Source organism: Telmatherina bonti, assembly GCF_933228915.1.
Source record: "Telmatherina bonti genome assembly, chromosome: 4".
NCBI lineage: Eukaryota > Metazoa > Chordata > Actinopteri > Atheriniformes > Telmatherinidae > Telmatherina > Telmatherina bonti.
The window spans coordinates 41530564-41555000 of record NC_136622.1 but is presented as its reverse complement, the minus strand read 5'-3'; the positions used below and the strand labels follow the sequence as shown (position 1 = coordinate 41555000).

The window sequence follows — 24437 nt, the reverse complement described above, 5'->3', positions numbered from 1 at the left end:
CGGTTCACATGTTGAAGCTTTCCTTCACGTGTTGGTGTGTTTACACGTTCAGGGGGAGATGTGTGTGCGACCGCAGTGTTTCCATGTTCTCACCCACATGCTGAAGGGTTTGGCTGAAGGTCGACTTGTTCTGGCTCTGGAGGTAAAACACCTTGAACAGGTTACGCCGCCCCGTTGACCTTGCTGACATCTTCAGGTGCTGATGTTTGTTTGTTTGTTTGTTTGTTTGTTTGTTTGTTTTTAACGTGTGTGTGAGCAGGGAGGCTATAACCTGCAGGCTACAGCAGAGGGCGTAGCAGCCTGCGTCAGAGCTCTGCTGGGCGAAGCCTGCCCTCCTCTAAACCCGCCCACCTGTCCGTCTGACAGGTAACACCTGAGATGTCTGATTGGACGCTGATGTTTCTGACCTGGAGGAAAAGGGTGGCGGGGTCTGAACCAGTTCTCAGCTTCCAGTCTTATCTGATCAGGGACAGGTCACATCAGCTGGACAGACCACTGAATCCTACTGATACCCATCAGCTGCCGGAGGGGTCGGCTGCAGTTATTTCCCAATTTATTCCCAGTTTATTCCCAGTTTATTCCCAGTTATTTCCCAGTTTATTCCCAGTTTATTCCCAGTTATTTCCCAGTTTATTCACAGTTTATTCCCAGTTTATTCCCAGTTATTTCCCAGTTTATTCACAGTTTATTCACAGTTTATTCCCAGTTATTTCCCAGTTTATTCCCAGTTTATTCCCAGTTTATTCCCAGTTATTTCCCAGTTTATTCACAGTTTATTCACAGTTTATTCCCAGTTATTTCCCAGTTTGTTACCAGTTTATTCCCAGTTTGTTACCAGTTATTTCCCAGTTTATTCACAGTTATTTCCCAGTTTATTCCCAGTTTATTCCCAGTTACTTCCCAGTTTATTCCCAGTTTATTCCCAGTTATTTCCCAGTTTATGCCCAGTTATTTCCCAGTTTATTCACAGTTTATTCCCACTTTATTCACAGTTATTTCCCAGTTTATTCCCAGTTATTTCCCAGTTATTTCCCAGTTTATTCACAGTTTATTCCCAGTTTATTCCCAGTTATTTCCCAGTTTATTCCCAGTTATTTCCCAGTTTATTCCCAGTTTATTCCCAGTTATTTCCCAGTTTATTCACAGTTTATTCCCAGTTCATTCCGTTATTTCCCAGTTCATTCCCAGTTATTTCCCAGTTTATGCCCAGTTATTTCCCAATTTATTCCCAGTTTATTCCCAGTTTATTCCCAGTTATTTCACAGTTTATTCAGTTATTTCCCAGTTTATTCAGTTTATTCCCAGTTATTTCCCAGTTTATTCCCAGTTATTTCCCAGTTTATTCAGTTTATTCCCAGTTTGTTACCAGTTATTTCCCAGTTTATTCCCAGTTTATTCCCAGTTATTTCCCAGTTTATTCCCAGTTACTTCCCAGTTTATTCCCAGTTTATTCCCAGTTATTTCCCAGTTTATTCACAGTTTATTCACAGTTATTTCCCAGTTTATGCCCAGTTATTTCCCAGTTTATTCACAGTTTATTCCCACTTTATTCCCAGTTATTTCCCAGTTTATTCACAGTTTATTCCCAGTTATTTCCCAGTTCATTCCCAGTTATTTCCCAGTTTATTCAGTTATTTCCCAGTTTATTCCCAGTTATTTCCCAGTTTATTCCCAGTTTATTCCCAGTTATTTCCCAGTTTATTCACAGTTTATTCACAGTTATTTCCCAGTTTATGCCCAGTTATTTCCCAGTTTATTCACAGTTTATTCCCACTTTATTCCCAGTTATTTCCCAGTTTATTCACAGTTTATTCCCAGTTATTTCCCAGTTTATTCCCAGTTTATTCCCAGTTATTTCCCAGTTTATTCACAGTTTATTCACAGTTATTTCCCAGTTTATGCCCAGTTATTTCCCAGTTTATTCACAGTTTATTCCCACTTTATTCCCAGTTATTTCCCAGTTTATTCACAGTTTATTCCCAGTTATTTCCCAGTTTATTCACAGTTATTTCCCAGTTTATTCCCAGTTTATTCCCAGTTATTTCCCAGTTTATTCACAGTTTATTCCCAGTTATTTCCCAGTTCATTCCCAGTTATTTCCCAGTTTATTCACAGTTATTTCCCAGTTCATTCCCAGTTATTTCCCAGTTTATTCACAGTTATTTCCCAGTTTATTCCCAGTTATTTCCCAGTTTATTCACAGTTTATTCCCAGTTCATTCCGTTATTTCCCAGTTCATTCCCAGTTATTTCCCAGTTTATGCCCAGTTATTTCCCAGTTATTTCCCAGTTTATTCACAGTTTATTCCCAGTTATTTCCCAGTTATTTCCCAGTTCATTCCCAGTTATTTCCCAGTTTATTCACAGTTATTTCCCAGTTTATTCCCAGTTTATTCCCAGTTATTTCCCAGTTCATTCCCAGTTATTTCCCAGTTCATTCCCAGTTATTTCCCAGTTTATTCCCAGTTATTTCCCAGTTATTTCCCAGTTTATTCACAGTTTATTCCCAGTTCATTCCCAGTTATTTCCCAGTTTATTCACAGTTTATTCCCAGTTTATTCCCAGTTCATTCCGTTATTTCCCAGTTCATTCCCAGTTATTTCCCAGTTTATGCCCAGTTATTTCCCAGTTATTTCCCAGTTTATTCACAGTTTATTCCCAGTTATTTCCCAGTTTATTCCCAGTTATTTCCCAGTTCATTCCCAGTTATTTCCCAGTTTATTCACAGTTATTTCCCAGTTTATTCCCAGTTTATTCCCAGTTATTTCCCAGTTCATTCCCAGTTATTTCCCAGTTTATTCCCAGTTATTTCCCAGTTATTTCCCAGTTTATTCACAGTTTATTCCCAGTTCATTCCCAGTTATTTCCCAGTTCATTCCCAGTTATTTCCCAGTTTATTCCCAGTTATTTCCCAGTTCATTCCCAGTTATTTCCCAGTTTATTCCCAGTTATTTCCCAGTTTATTCACAGTTATTTCCCAGTTTATTCACAGTTTATTCCCAGTTATTTCCCAGTTATTTCCCAGTTTATTCACAGTTTATTCCCAGTTCATTCCCAGTTATTTCCCAGTTCATTCCCAGTTTATGCCCAGTTATTTCCCAGTTTATTCCCAGTTATTTCCCAGTTTATTCACAGTTTATTCCCAGTTATTTCCCAGTTTATTCAGTTTATTCCCAGTTTATGCCCAGTAATTTCACAGTTCATTCCGTTATTTCCCAGTTTATTCCCAGTTTATTCCCAGTTATTTCCCAGTTTATTCCCAGTTTATTCCCAGTTATTTCCCAGTTCATTCCCAGTTATTTCCCAGTTTATTCACAGTTATTTCCCAGTTTATTCACAGTTTATTCACAGTTTATTCCCAGTTATTTCCCAGTTCATTCCCAGTTATTTCCCAGTTTATTCCCAGTTATTTCCGTTTATTCCCAGTTTATTCCCAGTTATTTCACAGTTATTTCAGTTTATTCACAGTTTATTCACAGTTTATTCCCAGTTATTTCCCAGTTCATTCCCAGTTATTTCCCAGTTCATTCCCAGTTATTTCCCAGTTTATTCCCAGTTATTTCCCAGTTTGTTACCAGTTATTTCCCAGTTTATTCCCAGTTATTTCCCAGTTTATTCACAGTTTATTCCCAGTTCATTCCGTTATTTCCCAGTTCATTCCCAGTTATTTCCCAGTTTATGCCCAGTTATTTCCCAGTTTATTCCCAGTTATTTCCCAGTTCATTCCCAGTTATTTCCCAGTTCATTCCCAGTTATTTCCCAGTTTATTCACAGTTATTTCCCAGTTTATTCCCAGTTATTTCCCAGTTCATTCCCAGTTATTTCCCAGTTTATTCCCAGTTATTTCCCAGTTTATTCCCAGTTATTTCCCAGTTTATTCACAGTTTATTCCCAGTTCATTCCCAGTTATTTCCCAGTTTATTCCCAGTTATTTCCCAGTTTATTCACAGTTTATTCCCAGTTCATTCCCAGTTTATTCCCAGTTATTTCCCAGTTTATGCCCAGTTTATTCACAGTTTATTCCCAGTTCATTCCCAGTTATTTCCCAGTTTATTCCCAGTTATTTCCCAGTTTATTCAGTTATTTCCCAGTTTATTCCCAGTTATTTCCCAGTTCATTCCCAGTTTATGCCCAGTTTATTCCCAGTTATTTCCCAGTTTATTCCCAGTTATTTCCCAGTTTATTCCCAGTTCATTCCCAGTTATTTCCCAGTTCATTCCCAGTTATTTCCCAGTTTATGCCCAGTTATTTCCCAGTTTATTCACAGTCTATTCCCAGTTATTTCCCAGTTTATTCCCAGTTTATGCCCAGTAATTTCCCAGTTCATTCCCAGTTATTTCCCAGTTTATTCCTAGTTATTTCCCAGTTTATTCACAGTTTATTCCCAGTTCAGTCCCAGTTTATTCCCAGTTCATTCCCAGTTATTTCCCAGTTTATGCCCAGTTTATTCCCAGTTCATTCCCAGTTTTTTCCCAGTTTATTCCCAGTTATTTCCCAGTTTATTCACAGTTATTTCCCAGTTTATTCCCAGTTATTTCCCAGTTCATTCCCAGTTATTTCCCAGTTTATTCCCAGTTATTTCCCAGTTTATTCCCAGTTATTTCGCAGTTTATTCACAGTTTATTCCCAGTTCATTCCCAGTTATTTCCCAGTTCATTCCCAGTTATTTCCCAGTTTATGCCCAGTTATTTCCCAGTTTATTCACAGTCTATTCCCAGTTATTTCCCAGTTTATTCCCAGTTTATGCCCAGTAATTTCCCAGTTCATTCCCAGTTATTTCCCAGTTTATTCCTAGTTATTTCCCAGTTTATTCCCAGTTATTTCCCAGTTTATTCCCAGTTATTTCCCAGTTCATTCCCAGTTATTTCCCAGTTTATTCACAGTTATTTCCCAGTTTATTCCCAGTTATTTCCCAGTTATTTCCCAGTTTGTTACCAGTTTTTCTCAGTTCATTGATGAGGTCATCAAGTAGAGACGCGTGTTGCTGAACACATTAACGCGGTATTTGCGCGACCATGACGTAGATGAAGCCAAGGACTGACCTGGGGAATGTAAACAACTAAAACCCAGTAAAGTAAGCAAAGACACAGAAAGCAAACCGCTGATGCGCTGCTCTGGGACTCTAACGTTTTGTCAAATGCGTTAACTGTCGGTGGATTCGCCGATTGAACCCGTCCAGAGGACTTTCACTGACTCCATCACACAATCAGTGAAGGAGTCGTTTAAATACAAACCTTAAAAGATGGTTGATGAACTGGATGATCTAAAGAAAACATTGTGGATGATCAGGGGCAGTTTTTCAGGCAGAACAGATCAAGTGATGATGGACGTAATTAAAAATACTCTCAAATTAGAAGTGCAACCTGAAGAAGCAGGAACTCTGTTCTTGCTTCTCATGTAGGATGTAACTGCAGCTGCTTTTAACAAAAAAAAAGTCGCCAATGGGGTTTTGAAAGTCGCCAGATTTAGCGAGAACGTCGCCATGTTGGCAGCAGTGGCTGACGCCAAAGCGGCTGTGGGAGGAGTTTACAGCACAGCGCTGTGATGTCAGTGGCGCTCGATTGGCAGCTGAAGACAGCAGGAGAGGAAACTGCAGAGAGAGAAAAAATTGCACCCTTGGAATGGTTTTGAACTGTAACGCACTTTGAATCACATATATGTTGGAAAGCGCTTCCTAAATAAAGTTTGAATTGAATGTAAGCGTCCTCAGATTTGGAACAAGACTGAAGAGACTATAAGAACTCAAAATGCCTGTCCGTTTTTTTTAACAGAAATTTAGACATACATTACTATTAACACGCATTAAGTTTAACAAAACACGGTTGGGATACTCAATATAACAATATAAAGATTACAAATAAATTAAAAAAATTACAATAGTTTTTATTTTAAATATAGACTTCATTTAATGTGTATTCAATGTGCAAGATGCTTGATGTGTAAAAAGATTTTTAGGTAGTTTTAGGTTACTTGAATTTGATAAACCAGACAGATTAAGTATCTGTGTTAATGTGTTTTATGTACTTTGTTTTGGGCCTATTAATGGTTTTCAGGGTGACATTTATTTACAAGAACTTTACTAAGATAAGCTGTAATTGATTTATCTTATAATGAATATGATACATGTAGAACACAAAGTAAATATTTCCAGTTTATTCCCAGTTTGTTGACCCTGGTCTCTGTGTTTCAGTGCTCTACAGTCCATCTCTCAGACAGTTTCAGCTCTGTACCAACACTGGAAGTCCCTGCAAGTCCTAGGTAAACAAAAACACACAAGAATAAATAATGATCTATGATATTAGCAACTTTAAAGGGGGATTATGTGAAAGTAAATATTTTATCAACTTTGTAGATTCACGACATATCAATGTAAATATGCCAGAATTAGCTAAAAGGCTTCTTTAAATCTGTAGTTTCTGGCAGGACAGCTAAAATGAAAATAATACAAAAAAATACATACATTGCCAAAAGCATTCCCAGCAGTAAATTATGTGTAAAAAAGAAAAACAGAATTAATGAAATACGTTTATTCAGTAAAACACATTCACATTATCCATGACAGTAATTAAAAAAACAGTTTCTAGTTTTACACACTGCAGTGCCAGCAATGGCCACTGGGGATCTCATTAAAAGCACATACTTGCACTTTTGATGCTGGAGACTCTTTTGACACAGAGCTTTCCAAAACATAGCCTAAGTCAAAACTTAACCCTAAAACTGAGTCCAAACGGTCCAAAACCACTGTCCTCAACAGAAAGTCCCCGTAATGGAGGTGCACAGTCACGTCTTGGTCCTGGGAATGTAGGAAAAACAAACACGCATCTGTACCAGAGAAGTGATGTCACCAATTCAGTCACTTCCTGTGCTTTGTGCAGAGGGCGGCCCATTGGCTGATGGTGATGTCATCAGAGTTTTCACCAATCAGGAGAGTGCAGTGAAGACCGAACTCACCCCCTCTTCTTACACAACGACAGGTCTGGTGTATGATGAGAGGATGATGGAGCACATGAATCTGTGGGACAGGTGAGTTACCTGCTGCACACATACTCTGACTGGATTGGATAGAAATATGGTCATGTGACTGTGTCGCAGACATCACCCTGAACAGCCGCAGAGAATCTTCAAGATCTTCTCCAAACATCAGCAGCTGGGATTGGTTGATCGTTGCCAACGGATACCAGTTCGCCTGGCGGCTGAGGAGGAACTGTCCATGTGTCACAGGTAAGAAGGTGCTTGGTGTGTGTGTGTGTGCAAATCACCTGGTTCTCACAGAGGTGTGTGTGTTCAGCAAGCAGCACATTGAGCAAATGAAGGCGACGGCGAACATGAAGCCCAGAGACCTGCACAGACTGGGAGAAGAGTTCAACTCCATCTTCATCAACAACCAGAGCTTCCAGTGTTCCCAGTTGGCCGCTGGGGGCTGCTTCAATGCTGTGGACAGGATCCTCAGTGGACAGGTAACACCTCAGACCTGCAGTACACCTTCACATCAAACTTCCAAACTAACACGCTAACAAGCAAAATAAATGAAGGCGCACATGCTAACCATTAGCTAGCTACTGGTCATGTAAATATTGGATTAAAAAAGACTCACAGCTAACATGCTTACTGTACACAATCTGCTAAGGATGAAGACATTAGAGAAATACAGACGTACAAGTAAGACCAGAATCAGCTTCATTTGTCATTGAGCCAGCGTCCCAGTACAATAAAGCTAATTCCAGTACAAGACTTGACAAAACTCGGGACGTTGTGGGTCGGTGGAAGGAATACTTCGAAGACCTCCTCAATCCTACCAACACGTCTTCCGATGAGGGAGCAGAGCTGGTGGACTCAGGGGTGGACTCTCCTACCTCTGGGGCTGAAGTCGCTGAGGTGGTCAAAAAGCTCCTTGGCAGCAAGGCCCCGGGGGTGGATGAGATCCACCCGGAGTTCCTTAAGGCTCTGGATGCTGTGGGGCTGTCCTGGCTGACATGCCTCTGCAGCATCACGTGGACATCAGGAGCAGTACAGCTGGATTGGCAGACTGGGGTGGTGGTCCCCCTTTTTAAGAAGGAGGACCGGAGGGTGTGTTCCAATTACAGGGGAATCAAACTCCTCAGCCTCCCTGGTAAGGTCTATTCAGGGGTCCTGGAGAGGAGGGTCTGTCGGATAGTTGAATCCCAGATTGAGGAGGAGCAGTGTGGTTTTCGTCCTGGTCGCGGAACAGTGGACCAGCTCTATACCCTCTCTGGGGTCCTGGGGGGGGCACGGGAGTTTGCCCAACCAGTCTACATGTGTTTTGTGGACCTGGAGAAGGCGTTCGACCGTGTCCCCCGGGGGCTCCTGTGGGGGGTACTCTGGGAGTATGGGGTACCGGACCCCCTTGTACGGGCTGTGCGGTCCCTGTACGACAGGTGTCAGAGCTTGGTCCACATTGCCGGTAGTAAGTCGGATCCGTTTCCGGTGAGGGTTGGACTCCGCCAAGGCTGCCCTTTATCACCGATTCTGTTCATAACTTATATGGACAGAATTTCTAGGCGCAGCCGAGGTGTTGAGGGGATCCGGCTTGGTGGCCTCAGGATTGGGTCCCTGCTTTTTGCGGATGACGTGGTCCTGTTGGCTTCATCTGGTCGTGATCTCCAGCTCTCGCTTGAGCGATTCGCGGCCGAGTGTGAAGCGGCTGGGATGGGAATCTGCACCTCCAAATCTGAGACCATGGTCCTCAGCCGGAATAGGGTGGATTGCCCTCTCCGGGTCGGGAGTCAGGTCCTGCCTCAAGTGGAGGAGTTTAAATATCTCGGGGTCTTGTTCACGAGTGAGGGAAGGATGGAGCGTGAGATGGACAGACGGATCGGTGTGGCGTCTGCAGTAATGCGGACTCTGCGCCGGTCTGTCGTGGTGAAGAAGGAGCTGAGCCAGAAGGCGAAGCTCTCGATTTACCAGTCGATCTACATTCCTACCCTCACCTATGGTCATGAGCTGTGGGTCGTGACCGAAAGAAGGAGATCTCGTATACAGGCGGCTGAAATGAGTTTCCTCCGCAAGGTGGCCGGGCTCTCCCTTAGAGATAGGGTGAGGAGCTCAGTCATCCGGGAGGAGATCAGAGTAGAGCCGCTGCTCCTCCGCATCGAGAGGAACCAGTTGAGGTGGCTCGGGCATCTGGTCAGGATGCCTCCTGGACCTCCCTGGTGAGGTGTTCCAGGCACGTCCCTCTGGGAGGAGACCCCGGGGAAGACCCAGGACACGCTGGAGGGATTACATCTCTCGGCTGGCCTGGGAACGCCTCGGGATCCCCCCGCAGAGTTGGCAAATGTGGCTGGGGAGAGGGAAGTCTGGGCTTCCCTGCTTAGGCTGCTGCCCCTGCGACCCGACCCCGGATAAGCGGCAGAAGATGAAGATGAAGATGAAGACTTGACAAAACAACATACATGTGACATAAACAGGATCTGGCTGACTGAAGCAGCAGCCACAGAACGGCGCACCTTTTTAGAAAAGATAGAAAAGAATCACCCAGTTGCATTGAAAGACCAGCTAACCAGATCCATGATTTTAATTCAGAAGGAAATGGAGAAAGAGGCTCAGACAGACGGACAAAGAAGCAGCAGGGCAGAGTGGGAACGGGAGGGAGAGAGAAAAACTTCATCCTCTCCGAGAGCAGGAAGAGAAAAAAGGTGCTAACAAGCTAACTGCCAAAAAGTTAGAACATAAGAGACAGGTCGAACATGCTAACAATAAGCTACATGCTAACAGTGTAAACGTTTGAGAACAAAACAGAATTACAATGAACATGCTAAAATGCTAACGGTTATCTTTTCCTGCAGGTGAACAACGGCGTGGCCATCGTTCGTCCTCCGGGACATCATGCAGAGAGAAACTCTCCCTGTGGTTTCTGCCTCTTCAACACGGCGGCGCTTGCTGCACGTCATGCTCAGAAAGTCTCCAATGATCCGAAGCTCCGAGTCCTGATCCTGGACTGGGACATTCACCATGGCAACGGGACCCAACATGTTTTTGAAGATGACAACAGGTATCGAGCAGGATTAGGAGGTGTCAAAGAAATAAGACATTGATGTGATGATGGACTCTGTCTCTCCTCAGTGTTCTGTACATCTCCCTTCATCGCTATGACAACGGTGTGTTCTTCCCATCCTCGGAGGATGCAGCCCCCAACCGAGTGGGCATCGCTGAGGGAGCAGGGTACAATGTGAACGTGGCATGGAGTGGGGGTCGGATGGGCAACTCTGACTACCTTGCAGCATTTCATCATGTTGTCATGCCGATTGCTACCGAGGTAACTGAACGTACCTAACAACAAATCGCCTTTCCTTCATTCCATCGCTCGGTGCATCAGAGCCCTGATTGGTTATTTGTCCTCTGCAGTTTAACCCCAGTCTAGTTTTGGTGTCGGCCGGCTTCGATGCAGCTCGAGGAGATCCGTTGGGTGGATATCATGTGACTCCGGAAGGATACGCTCACCTCACACACATGCTGATGTCACTGGCTGGTGGACGGGTCCTCCTTATCCTGGAGGTGAGTTCAGGTGTCTAAAAGTGAGCTATGCAGGTAAGGAGGGCAACATTTGTAACTAACCCGACATACGATCCAGGTATCGTTTAGCGTTAGCAGAACCTCTAGATAGAACGTACGGTCCAGGTATCGTTTAGCGTGAGCAGAACTTCCAGATAGAACGGACGATCCAGGTATCGTTTAGCGTGAGCAGAACTTCCAGATAGAACGTACGATCCAGGTATCGTTTAGCGTGAGCAGAACTTCCAGATAGAACGTACGATCCAGGTATCGTTTAGCGTGAGCAGAACTTCCAGATAGAACGGACGATCCAGGTATCGTTCAGCGTGAGCAGAACTTCCAGATAGAACGTACGATCCAGGTATCGTTTAGTGTGAGCAGAACCTCTAGATAGAACGTACAGTCCAGGTATCGTTTAGCGTGAGCAGAACCTCTAGATAGAACGTACAGTCCAGGTATCGTTTAGCATGAGCAGAACCTCTAGATAGAACCTACAGTCCAGGTATCGTTTAGCGTGAGCAGAACTTCCAGAAAGAACGTACGATCCAGGTGTCTTTTAGCGTGAGCAGAACTTCCAGAAAGAATTTACGATCCAGGTATCGTTTAGCGTGAGCAGAACTTCCAGAAAGAACGTACGATCCAGGTATCTTTTAGCGTGAGCAGAACTTCCAGAAAGAATTTACGATCCAGGTATCGTTTAGTGTGAGCAGAACCTCTAGATAGAACCTACAGTCCAGGTATCGTTTAGCGTGAGCAGAACTTCCAGAAAGAACGTACGATCCAGGTGTCTTTTAGCGTGAGCAGAACTTCCAGAAAGAATTTACGATCCAGGTATCGTTTAGCGTGAGCAGAACTTCCAGAAAGAACGTACGATCCAGGTATCTTTTAGCGTGAGCAGAACTTCCAGAAAGAACGTACGATCCAGGTGTCTTTTAGCGTGAGCAGAACTTCCAGAAAGAATTTACGATCCAGGTATCGTTTAGCGTGAGCAGAACTTCCAGAAAGAACGTACGGTCCAGGTATCATTTAGCGTGTGCAGAACTTCCAGATAGAACGTACGGTCCCGGTATCGTTTAGCGTGAGCAGAACTTCCAGATGGAACGGACGATCCAGGTATCGTTTAGCGTGAGCAGAACTTCCAGATAGAACGTACGATCCAGGTATCGTTTAGTGTGAGCAGAACCTCTAGATAGAACCCACAGTCCAGGTATCGTTTAGCGTGAGCAGAACCTCTAGATAGAACCCACAGTCCAGGTATCGTTTAGCGTGAGCAGAACCTCTAGATAGAACGTACAGTCCAGGTATCGTTTAGCATGAGCAGAACCTCTAGATAGAACCCACAGTCCAGGTATCGTTTAGCGTGAGCAGAACCTCTAGATAGAACGTACAGTCCAGGTATCGTTTAGTGTGAGCAGAACCTCTAGATAGAACGTACAGTCCAGGTATCGTTTAGCGTGAGCAGAACCTCTAGATAGAACGTACAGTCCAGGTATCGTTTAGCATGAGCAGAACCTCTAGATAGAACCCACAGTCCAGGTATCGTTTAGCGTGAGCAGAACTTCCAGAAAGAACGTACGATCCAGGTGTCTTTTAGCGTGAGCAGAACTTCCAGAAAGAATTTACGATCCAGGTATCGTTTAGCGTGAGCAGAACTTCCAGAAAGAATGTACGATCCCGGTATCGTTTAGCGTGAGCAGAACTTCCAGATGGAACGTACAGTCCAGGTATCGTTTAGCGTGAGCAGAACTTCCAGATGGAACGTACAGTCCAGGTATCGTTTAGCGTGAGCAGAACCTCTACATAGAACGTACGATCCAGGTATCATTTAGCGTGTGCAGAACTTCCAGATAGAACGTACGGTCCCGGTATCGTTTAGCGTGAGCAGAACCTCTACATAGAACGTACGATCCAGGTGTCTTTTAGCGTGAGCAGAACTTCCAGAAAGAATTTACGATCCAGGTATCGTTTAGCGTGAGCAGAACTTCCAGAAAGAACGTACAGTCCAGGTATCGTTTAGCATGAGCAGAACCTCTACATAGAACGTACGATCCAGGTATCATTTAGCGTGTGCAGAACTTCCAGATAGAACGTACGGTCCCGGTATCGTTTAGCGTGAGCAGAACTTCCAGATGGAACGGACGATCCAGGTATCATTTAGCGTGAGCAGAACTTCCAGATGGAACGGACAGTCCAGGTATCGTTTAGCGTGAGCAGAACTTCCAGATGGAACGTACGGTCCAGGTATCATTTAGCGTGAGCAGAACTTCCAGATGGAACGTACAGTCCAGGTATCGTTTAGCGTGAGCAGAACTTCCAGATGGAACGTACGGTCCCGGTATCGTTTAGCGTGAGCAGAACTTCCAGATAGAACGTACGGTCCCGGTATCGTTTAGCGTGAGCAGAACTTCCAGATGGAACGGACGATCCAGGTATCATTTAGCGTGAGCAGAACTTCCAGATGGAACGTACAGTCCAGGTATCGTTTAGCGTGAGCAGAACTTCCAGATGGAACGTACAGTCCAGGTATCGTTTAGCGTGAGCAGAACTTCCAGATGGAACGTACAGTCCAGGTATCATTTAGCGTGAGCAGAACTTCCAGATGGAACGTACAGTCCAGGTATCGTTTAGCGTGAGCAGAACTTCCAGATGGAACGTACAGTCCAGGTATCATTTAGCGTGAGCAGAACTTCCAGATGGAACGTACAGTCCAGGTATCATTTAGCGTGAGCAGAACTTCCAGATGGAACGTACAGTCCAGGTATCGTTTAGCGTGAGCAGAACTTCCAGATGGAACGTACAGTCCAGGTATCATTTAGCGTGAGCAGAACTTCCAGATGGAACGTACAGTCCAGGTATCATTTAGCGTGAGCAGAACTTCCAGATGGAACGTACAGTCCAGGTATCGTTTAGCGTGAGCAGAACTTCCAGATGGAACGTACAGTCCAGGTATCATTTAGCGTGAGCAGAACCTCTACATAGAACGTACGATCCAGGTATCATTTAGCGTGTGCAGAACTTCCAGATAGAACGTACGGTCCCGGTATCGTTTAGCGTGAGCAGAACTTCCAGATGGAACGGACGATCCAGGTATCATTTAGCGTGAGCAGAACTTCCAGACTGATCAGAACATACAACTCAGGCATCGCCAACAATAAAGACCTTCTGCCCCTTCAGGGAGGATACAATCTGACCTCCATCTCTGACTCCATGGCGATGTGCACCAGCATGTTGCTAGGAGACCCTCCTCCATCCTTGGTAACGCCGCTTCCTCCGCCGCATCACAGCGCTGTGGCAACAATCAACGAGGTCATTCGATATCACAACGTCTACTGGAAGTCGTTGAGGATGCATAGTAAGTCTTAATGGCACCTGCTTCTGGTTGTGGTCCTTGCTCTGGCTCTGCTTCTGGATCGGGTTCCAGTTCTGGATCTTGTTCTAACTCTGGTTCTGGTCTGATGTGTCCCTGTCTGGCAGTTCCGGACCTGAAGCTTCATGGGAAACGCGGTTCTAAAGGAAAACCGTGGAGGTCTGAGCAGAGTTCTGAAGGTCCACACGTCTCCTCAGTAAGACTCAGAAACCAATCACCCCAGGATCTGTTCCAGCTAAACAACCCCTGATGACAAGTGTGTCTCACTCATCCAATCAGACGGAGATCGGTCTGGAACATCTCACTCAGGGATTGGTCAGTCTGGACATCAGTCAGACCCCAGCCAATCACCAGCCATCATCTGTTGCAGTAGGAGGGGCCAGACCAAAGGCACACCTTGCCTCAGAGCAGGTTGAAGGTCAAGTGAAGGCGGAGTCAGGTGGCAGCCAATCAGAGGAGTGCATACTGCCTGAGGTGAGTCAGTAGTACAGACCTCCGCTTCGTGACCACCACTGTGACAACTTCCCTTTTCTCCTCACTCCCAGACTGTTGCTGTGGCAACGCCAGTGTCAGCAGGTGTGGAGGCAGAACCAGAGGCAGAAGGAGCGTGTGGTTGGTCAAAGAATTATGCGTCTCTGGAGGCGGCATGTGGAGCAGAGATGGGCGGAGTCAGAGAATATTGATAAGTTACTGATTAATGTGATTATTGTAATGTCCTGAGGTGACTGACCTTTCCACCTCCCTGTAGAACACTCTGTACGTGGTGGACCCTCTGGACTGGTGTCCTCACCTGGACGCCGTTAAGCCCCTCCCCCCATCGGGTATCAAAGTCTTTCTGCTGTGTCAAGACTGCGGTTCAGAAGCTGAGAACTGGATCTGTCTCACCTGCTACCAAGTGACTACATTCCCCTGTCAGCCTCGCAAAGCATGTCACACCTGTTCTGACCCGGTTTTCTCTGCTCAGGTTTTCTGCGGACGTTACGTCAGCGGACACATGGTGGCTCACAGTGCGCAGTCAGAACATCCCTTCGTCCTCAGCTTCTCTGACCTGTCCACATGGTGCTACCTGTGTGACTCATACGTCCACAACCAGGTGAGTTTGCTGGACTGGACCCAACTGGACTGGACCTGACCGGACTGGACCCGACAGGACTGGATCCGACCGGACTGGACCCGACGGGACTGGATCTGACCGGACTGGGTCTGACCGGACTGGACCCGACGGGACTGGATCCGACCGGACTGGACCCGACGGGACTGGATCCGACCGGACTGGACCCGACGGGACTGGACCCGACGGGACTGGATCTGACCGGACTGGGTCTGACCGGACTGGACCCGACGGGACTGGATCCGACCGGACTGGACCCGACGGGACTGGATCTGACCGGACTGGATCTGACCGGACTGGACCCGACGGGACTGGATCCGACCGGACTGGACCCGACGGGACTGGATCTGACCGGACTGGGTCTGACCGGACTGGACCCGACAGGACTGGATCAGACCGGACTGGGTCTGACCGGACTGGATCTGACCGGACTGGACCCGACAGGACTGGATCAGACCGGACTGGATCTGACCGGACTGGATCTGACCGGACTGGACCCGACCGGACTGGACCCAACGGGACTGGACCTGACCGGACTGGATCTGACCGGACTGGACCCGACGGGACTGGGTCTGACCGGACTGGACCCGACGGGACTGGATCTGACCGGACTGGGTCTGACCGGACTGGACCCGACGGGACTGGGTCTGACCGGACCGGATCAGACCGGACTGGATCTGACCGGACTGGACCCGACAGGACTGGATCAGACCGGACTGGATCTGACCGGACTGGATCTGACCGGACTGGACCCGACCGGACTGGACCCAACGGGACTGGACCTGACCGGACTGGATCTGACCGGACTGGACCCGACGGGACTGGGTCTGACCGGACTGGGTCTGACCGGACTGGACCCGACGGGACTGGGTCTGACCGGACCGGATCAGACCGGACTGGATCTGACCGGACTGGACCCGACAGGACTGGATCAGACCGGACTGGATCTGACCGGACTGGATCTGACCGGACTGGACCCGACCGGACTGGACCCAACGGGACTGGATCTGACCGGACTGGACCCGACGGGACTGGGTCTGACCGGACTGGACCCGACGGGACTGGGTCTGACCGGACTGGGTCTGACCGGACTGGATCTGACCGGACTGGACCCGACCGGACTGGATCTGACCGGACTGGACCCGACGGGACTGGGTCTGACCGGACTGGGTCTGACCGGACTGGATCTGACCGGACTGGATCTGACCGGACCGGATCAGACCGGACTGGATCTGACCGGACCGGATCAGACCGGACTGGATCTTACCGGACTGGACCCGACAGGACTGGATCAGACCGGACTGGATCTGACCGGACTGGACCCGACAGGACTGGATCACACCGGACTGGATCTGACCGGACTGGATCTGACCGGACTGGACCCGACAGGACTGGATCTGACCGGACTGGATCTGACCGGACTGGACCCGACCGGACTGGATCTGACCGGACTGGACCCGACGGGACTGGGTCTGACCGGACCGGATCAGACCGGACTGGATCTGACCGGACTGGACCCGACAGGACCGGATCAGACCGGACTGGATCTTACCGGACTGGACCCGACAGGACTGGATCTGACCGGACTGGATCTGACCGGACTGGACCCGACAGGACTGGATCTGACCGGACTGGATCTGACCGGACTGGATCTGACCGGACTGGACCCGACCGGACTGGGTCTGACCGGACTGGATCTGACCGGACTGGATCTGACCGGACTGGACCCGACCGGACTGGATCTGACCGGACTGGACCCGACGGGACTGGGTCTGACCGGACCGGATCAGACCGGACTGGATCTGACCGGACCGGATCAGACCGGACTGGATCTTACCGGACTGGACCCGACAGGACTGGATCTGACCGGACTGGATCTGACCGGACTGGACCCGACAGGACTGGATCTGACCGGACTGGACCCGACGGGACTGGACCCGACCGGACTGGATCTGACCGGACTGGATCTGACCGGACTGGACCCGACGGGACTGGATCTGACCGGACTGGACCCGACCGGACTGGATCTGACCGGACTGGGTCTGACCGGACTGGACCCGACGGGACTGGGTCTGACCGGACTGGATCTGACCGGACTGGGTCTGACCGGACTGGGTCTGACCGGACTGGATCTGACCGGACTGGACCCGACGGGACTGGACCCGACCGGACTGGATCTGACCGGACTGGATCTGACCGGACTGGGTCTGACCGGACTGGGTCTGACCGGACTGGATCTGACCGGACTGGACCCGACGGGACTGGACCCGACCGGACTGGACCCGACGGGACTGGACCCGACGGGACTGGACCCGACCGGACTGGGTCTGACTGGACTGGATCTGACCGGACTGGACCCGACCGGACTGGGTCTGACTGGACTGGATCTGACCGGACTGGGTCTGACTGGACTGGATCTGACCGGACTGGGTCTGACTGGACTGGATCTGACCGGACTGGACCCGACCGGACTGGGTCTGACCGGACTGGGTCTGACTGGACTGGATCTGACCGGACTGGACCCGACCGGACTGGGTCTGACTGGACTGGATCTGACCGGACTGGACCCGACCGGACTGGGTCTGACTGGACTGGATCTGACCGGACTGGGTCTGACTGGACTGGATCTGACCGGACTGGACCCGACCGGACTGGGTCTGACTGGAGTGGATCTGACCGGACTGGACCTGACCGGACTGGGTCTGACCGGACTGGATCTGACCGGACTGGGTCTGACCGGACTGGACCCGACCGGACTGGGTCTGACCGGACTGGACCCGACCGGACCGGATCAGACCAGCAAAAGCTTGTCATTCAGTTTTGAGTGTTTACAATTTCCGTCAAAGTTAATTGTACGACCCGTAAATGACCCGTCACGTCGTGTCACATGACGTAACATGATCTGTCACATGTCCTGTCACATGACAGCAACACGTTTTTTTTCTACTGTTCAGGTTCTGTTTGAAGCTAAAAATGCAGCTCACGTCTCCAAGTTTGGAGAAGAGATCTGATTGCGGCTGATTGGATGTCTGTTGCCACGGATACCAGTGATGTCATCCAGCCCCTAAAAAGTTCTTCATTTTTTAACTGGAGATCTTAATCATCCTCATCAGCAGGTTTTTGGATTAATTCTCTGAGAGCGCAGCAATCACACAACAGAAACAAAACATATTGATTCTATGTAGAAATATCACAAACAAACTGATCAAAGTGATCAGAAGTAACCAGGAAGTGATCAGAAGTTTTGAAACCTTCTTGAACTGATAAGTTTTTCATTTTATTGTCACAAGTATTAAAAAATCAGCTAATTGTTTAAAGTTGATTTTTAATTTGTTGTTGATCAAAGATTGATTGATCATCTTCAAGCCTGTGGTTATTGATTATCTGTGCAATAATCTTTATTTTGTAAATGTTTTGGGGTTTTTTTTTAAACTGTTTGTAACTGATCAACAATCAGCTTGAGAAATAAAAACTTCAATTTCACCAGAAAGAGAAAAAAGTCTTATTGATCATTCAGTATCGATCAGGTTTATAAAGATTCAACGATTGGAATCATTGGACGCTGATAAAGAAGAATGGGTTCCGGAGGATAACTGAGCTTTTACTCAGATATGACAGAATTAACTAAATAAATACAATGTTCAATAAAAATACAACTTCATCCCTTCTTAGATTAGATTAGATTAGATTAGGGATTCATTCTAGATTGCGCCGTCTGATAGCAGCAGATTTTAGTAGCTCTGACTTGCTATCTTGATTTTTTTTTTAAAGTACGAACTCTTCTCACATAGATATTACCTTAAATGAGGTCTTTTTTTTTCTGAGGATTTCATGCCGATTCGGAGGGTGTGCTGCAAGGAAGATTTTTCTGCATATTTTTGGCTTTCAAGGCTTGTTATGATGAGTCTTACAATCAGGATCAACTGATGAAACTCTCCCAAATCAGGATTATCAGTGAAACAACACATGAAATCCCGATGGAGTTGAAAAGAAAGAGAAGAGGATGCAGAGCGGGAGTGAGACAGAGGAGAAAGCGATGGAGATTTAAACCATTTCTACCAACCGTCGTCATGGGTAACATGAGATCGCTAGCTAACAAAATGGACGAGCTGGAGATGCTAACAAGGTCTCAGAAAGAATACAGAGAGTGCAGTATTATGTGCTTCACCGAGACATGGCTGCATGAACACATCCCTGACTGTAATGTGTCTGTACCGGGCTTTAAAACGGTCCGTGCAGACCGCAGTAGACAACACAGCGGAAAGCTAAAGGGTGGTGGAATTGCAGTGCTGGTTAACCAGCGTTGGTGTCATCCTGGACATGTTACTGTCAAGGAGAAGATATGCACAAGGGACATGGAACTGTTAGCTGTGAGCTTCCGTCCATATTATTTACCCAGAGAGTTTACCTGTGTTATTCTGGTAGCAGTTTATATAATACCTGGTACCGCACCAGACACAGCCTGTGACGTCATCAGCTCCGTCGTTGCTCGGCTACAAACACAGCATCCAAACTCATTCATGGCGATCTCCAGAGACTTCAACAACGTCTCCCTCTCTGCAACTCTTCCAACATTCCAGCAGTTTGTCAGCTGCTCCACCAGAGAAAATAAATGAAGGCGCACATGCTAACCATTAGCTAGCTACTGGTCATGTAAATATTGGATTAAAAAAGACTCACAGCTAACATGCTTACTGTACACAATCTGCTAAGGATGAAGACATTAGAGAAATACAGACGTACAAGTAAGACCAGAATCAGCTTCATTTGTCATTGAGCCAGCGTCCCAGTACAATAAAGCTAATTCCAGTACAAGACTTGACAAAACTCGGGACGTTGTGGGTCGGTGGAAGGAATACTTCGAAGACCTCCTCAATCCTACCAACACGTCTTCCGATGAGGGAGCAGAGCTGGTGGACTCAGGGGTGGACTCTCCTACCTCTGGGGCTGAAGTCGCTGAGGTGGTCAAAAAGCTCCTTGGCGGCAAGGCCCCGGGGGTGGATGAGATCCACCCGGAGTTCCTTAAGGCTCTGGATGCTGTGGGGCTGTCCTGGCTGACATGCCTCTGCAGCATCACGTGGACATCAGGAGCAGTACAGCTGGATTGGCAGACTGGGGTGGTGGTCCCCCTTTTTAAGAAGGAGGACCGGAGGGTGTGTTCCAATTACAGGGGAATCAAACTCCTCAGCCTCCCTGGTAAGGTCTATTCAGGGGTCCTGGAGAGGAGGGTCTGTCGGATAGTTGAATCCCAGATTGAGGAGGAGCAGTGTGGTTTTCGTCCTGGTCGCGGAACAGTGGACCAGCTCTATACCCTCTCTGGGGTCCTGGGGGGGGCACGGGAGTTTGCCCAACCAGTCTACATGTGTTTTGTGGACCTGGAGAAGGCGTTCGACCGTGTCCCCCGGGGGCTCCTGTGGGGGGTACTCTGGGAGTATGGGGTACCGGACCCCCTTGTACGGGCTGTGCGGTCCCTGTACGACAGGTGTCAGAGCTTGGTCCACATTGCCGGTAGTAAGTCGGATCCGTTTCCGGTGAGGGTTGGACTCCGCCAAGGCTGCCCTTTATCACCGATTCTGTTCATAACTTATATGGACAGAATTTCTAGGAGCAGCCGAGGTGTTGAGGGGATCCGGCTTGGTGGCCTCAGGATTGGGTCCCTGCTTTTTGCGGATGACGTGGTCCTGTTGGCTTCATCTGGTCGTGATCTCCAGCTCTCGCTTGAGCGATTCGCGGCCGAGTGTGAAGCGGCTGGGATGGGAATCTGCACCTCCAAATCTGAGACCATGGTCCTCAGCCGGAATAGGGTGGATTGCCCTCTCCGGGTCGGGAGTCAGGTCCTGCCTCAAGTGGAGGAGTTTAAATATCTCGGGGTCTTGTTCACGAGTGAGGGAAGGATGGAGCGTGAGATGGACAGACGGATCGGTGTGGCGTCTGCAGTAATGCGGACTCTGCGCCGGTCTGTCGTGGTGAAGAAGGAGCTGAGCCAGAAGGCGAAGCTCTCGATTTACCAGTCGATCTACATTCCTACCCTCACCTATGGTCATGAGCTGTGGGTCGTGACCGAAAGAAGGAGATCTCGTATACAGGCGGCTGAAATGAGTTTCCTCCGCAAGGTGGCCGGGCTCTCCCTTAGAGATAGGGTGAGGAGCTCAGTCATCCGGGAGGAGATCAGAGTAGAGCCGCTGCTCCTCCGCATCGAGAGGAACCAGTTGAGGTGGCTCGGGCATCTGGTCAGGATGCCTCCTGGACCTCCCTGGTGAGGTGTTCCAGGCACGTCCCTCTGGGAGGAGACCCCGGGGAAGACCCAGGACACGCTGGAGGGATTACATCTCTCGGCTGGCCTGGGAACGCCTCGGGATCCCCCCGCAGAGTTGGCAAATGTGGCTGGGGAGAGGGAAGTCTGGGCTTCCCTGCTTAGGCTGCTGCCCCTGCGACCCGACCCCGGATAAGCGGCAGAAGATGAAGATGAAGATGAAGACTTGACAAAACAACATACATGTGACATAAACAGGATCTGGCTGACTGAAGCAGCAGCCACAGAACGGCGCACCTTTTTAGAAAAGATAGAAAAGAATCACCCAGTTGCATTGAAAGACCAGCTAACCAGATCCATGATTTTAATTCAGAAGGAAATGGAGAAAGAGGCTCAGACAGACGGACAAAGAAGCAGCAGGGCAGAGTGGGAACGGGAGGGAGAGAGAAAAACTTCATCCTCTCCGAGAGCAGGAAGAGAAAAAAGGTGCTAACAAGCTAACTGCCAAAAAGTTAGAACATAAGAGACAGGTCGAACATGCTAACAATAAGCTACATGCTAACAGTGTAAACGTTTGAGAACAAAACAGAATTACAATGAACATGCTAAAATGCTAACGGTTATCTTTTCCTGCAGGTGAACAACGGCGTGGCCATCGTTCGTCCTCCGGGACATCATGCAGAGAGAAACTCTCCCTGTGGTTTCTGCCTCTTCAACACGGCGGCGCTTGCTGCACGTCATGCTCAGAAAGTCTCCAATGATCCGAAGCTCCGAGTCCTGATCCTGGACTGGGACATTCACCATGGCAACGGGACCCAACATGTTTTTGAAGATGACAACAGGTATCGAGCAGGATTAGGAGGTGTCAAAGAAATAAGACATTGATGTGATGATGGACTCTGTCTCTCCTCAGTGTTCTGTACATCTCCCTTCATCGCTATGACAACGGTGTGTTCTTCCCATCCTCGGAGGATGCAGCCCCCAACCGAGTGGGCATCGCTGAGGGAGCAGGGTACAATGTGAACGTGGCATGGAGTGGGGGTCGGATGGACTTATTTTCTGCAAATATGAATAATGGATACAGCTGTTCTGCCCTGCCTCCTTTAGGAAGATCTGACCATAATCTGGTTCTTCTCACCTCCACCTACAAGCCCATCGTTCAGCAGCAACCAGTCATCACAAAGACTATCAATATCTGGTCTGCTGAAGCTGAAGATGCTCTTAGAGGAGGCTTTGAGGCTACAGACTGGAACGTCCTCTGTGAACCTCATGGAGACGACATCAACACCATGACTGAGTGTGTGACAGATTACATAAACTTCTGTGTGGACAGCATCGTCCCAACAAGAACAGTGAGGTGCTTCCCCAATAACAAACCCTGGATCACCAGTGACCTGAAAAAGCTGCTGAACATCAAAAAGAAAGCCTTCAGGGATGGAGACAGGGAGTTATTGAGGGCAACACAAAAACAACTTAAACCACAAACTAAGAAGTGCAAGGAGGACTACAGGAAGAAGTTAGAAAGTCAGCTCCAGCAGAATAACCTGAGGGATGTGTGGTCTGGAATGAAGAAGATCACCGGCTTCAAGTTAAAGGGGGACCAGCCTGATGGAGGTCTGGACAGAGCTAATGAGCTGAACATATTCTTCAGCAGGTTCAGTTCACCCCCTACCTCCAGCCCAACAGACCACACACCCTCCATAAGCCCACTGCTTTCCTGTCACGCCTCCAATCTGTCACCCTGCAGCTCAGTCATGGACCAGAACACAGCTTCATCTCCCTCCACATCAGGACATCCTGAGACCTCCACCTTGTTTGTCTCCTGCAATCAGGTTAAGAAGCAACTTGAGAAACTGAACCAGAACAAGGCTGCAGGTCCAGATGGTGTCAGTCCCAGAGTTCAATTCAATTCAACTTTATTTATATAGCGTCAAATCACGGCAATGCCATCTCAAGACGCTTTACAGACAGAGAAGAAAACATAACTTTTTCTCTTCTTCTGCAGATGCTGTTAATGTCCAACATTCTGGGGGAAAGTTTACGTTTCATTTGGAACAAATGGCTCAGATTTCACACCGTTTCTTTGGTTTTATTTTCTGCCTTGGGTGTCACCGTTTCCCGTTTCTCCACTTCAATTCAATTCAACTTTATTTATATAGCGTCAAATCTGTAAAATCTGCTAATCAAATCTGCTAAACCTATAGCAGCATAACTAAGGGATGCTAACCATCCCTAGCTATAGGACTTATCAAAAAGATAAGTCTTCAGCCTAGTCTTAAAGGTGGGGAGGGTGTCTGCTTCCCTAACACTAACTGGGAGCTTATTCCATAAGAGAGGGGCCTGATAACCAAAGGCTCTGCCTCCTGCTCGGCAGAAATTTTTAAAAGTTATGCTGCTATAGGTTTAGACTGCTGAGGGACATTTCCTGATACACTGAGCTTCTTTCTCTTTATCTCTTTATCTCTTTCTTTTACCCCCCCCCCATAACAGTGTTGCATCATTAACATGTATGTCTCCTGTCTCAGCAGGTCTCCCTGGCCGGGAGTAGCAGTTCCTGTTGTCTGTTGTCTTTCTGTCCTCTTCCCCCCACACAGCAGAGGCAGATGGCTGCCTGTCCTGAGCCGGGTTCTGCCGGAGGTTTCCTTCCTGTTAAAAGGGAGTTTTTTCCTTCCCACTGTCGCCAGTGTGCTTGCTCAGGATGGGAGATTGAGTTGGACTCAACTCAATCTGTTGGTTTCCTTATATAGGCTGTTATGAATTGGCCTTCATTATGTTTTCCCCTCTGTCTGTAAAGCGTCTTGAGATGGCATTGCCGTGATTTGACGCTATATAAATAAAGTTGAATTGAATTGAATTGAGGGGGTGTGTGAGTATAAAGAACGGGGGTAGGAGAGTGTGAGTTTGAGCGTGTGTAAGAGAATGGGTGGATAGGGTGTGTTTAAGGAGGAAGTGTGTGTGTGTGTGTGTGTGTGTGTGTGTGTGTGTGTGTGTGTGCGCATAGGAAAGGGGGGTCTTGGTGCTCGGGGAGCGCTGCTGGTCCACTGGGGTGCGGCCTGGCTGCCGCTCGGTGGCGGTCTGGGGATCCCGGCCCTCCGTCGGTGTGGGCTGGGCCCTCTGCCTGCGGGGGTGGGGGGTTGCTTCGGGGCTCTTGGGGCCGTGGGGCCCGCGCTCTGTCTGCCCTGGGGGGCCGGTGCCCGG

At 48.1% G+C, this 24437-nt stretch overlaps 1 protein-coding gene across 3 annotated transcripts in view; it reads left to right on the top strand.

The window, feature by feature from the left end:
- hdac6 (histone deacetylase 6) overlaps positions 1 to 18467 on the top strand; it is a 78221-nt gene extending 59754 nt beyond the window's left edge. For all 3 annotated transcript variants that reach the window (XM_079239410.1, XM_079239409.1, XM_079239408.1), the window contains exons 14-29: positions 53 to 142; positions 260 to 366; positions 6190 to 6257; positions 6875 to 7022; positions 7092 to 7220; positions 7288 to 7456; positions 9803 to 10008; positions 10080 to 10272; positions 10362 to 10511; positions 13683 to 13860; positions 13983 to 14071; positions 14155 to 14349; positions 14421 to 14543; positions 14624 to 14770; positions 14840 to 14968; positions 17941 to 18467. In XM_079239410.1, coding sequence (XP_079095536.1) covers positions 53 to 142; positions 260 to 366; positions 6190 to 6257; positions 6875 to 7022; positions 7092 to 7220; positions 7288 to 7456; positions 9803 to 10008; positions 10080 to 10272; positions 10362 to 10511; positions 13683 to 13860; positions 13983 to 14071; positions 14155 to 14349; positions 14421 to 14543; positions 14624 to 14770; positions 14840 to 14968; positions 17941 to 17997 — 2178 coding nt within the window. In that variant the 3' untranslated portion in view covers positions 17998 to 18467. The remainder of the gene's footprint in view (positions 1 to 52; positions 143 to 259; positions 367 to 6189; positions 6258 to 6874; positions 7023 to 7091; positions 7221 to 7287; positions 7457 to 9802; positions 10009 to 10079; positions 10273 to 10361; positions 10512 to 13682; positions 13861 to 13982; positions 14072 to 14154; positions 14350 to 14420; positions 14544 to 14623; positions 14771 to 14839; positions 14969 to 17940) is intronic.
- Positions 18468 to 24437: the final 5970 nt, after the last annotated feature.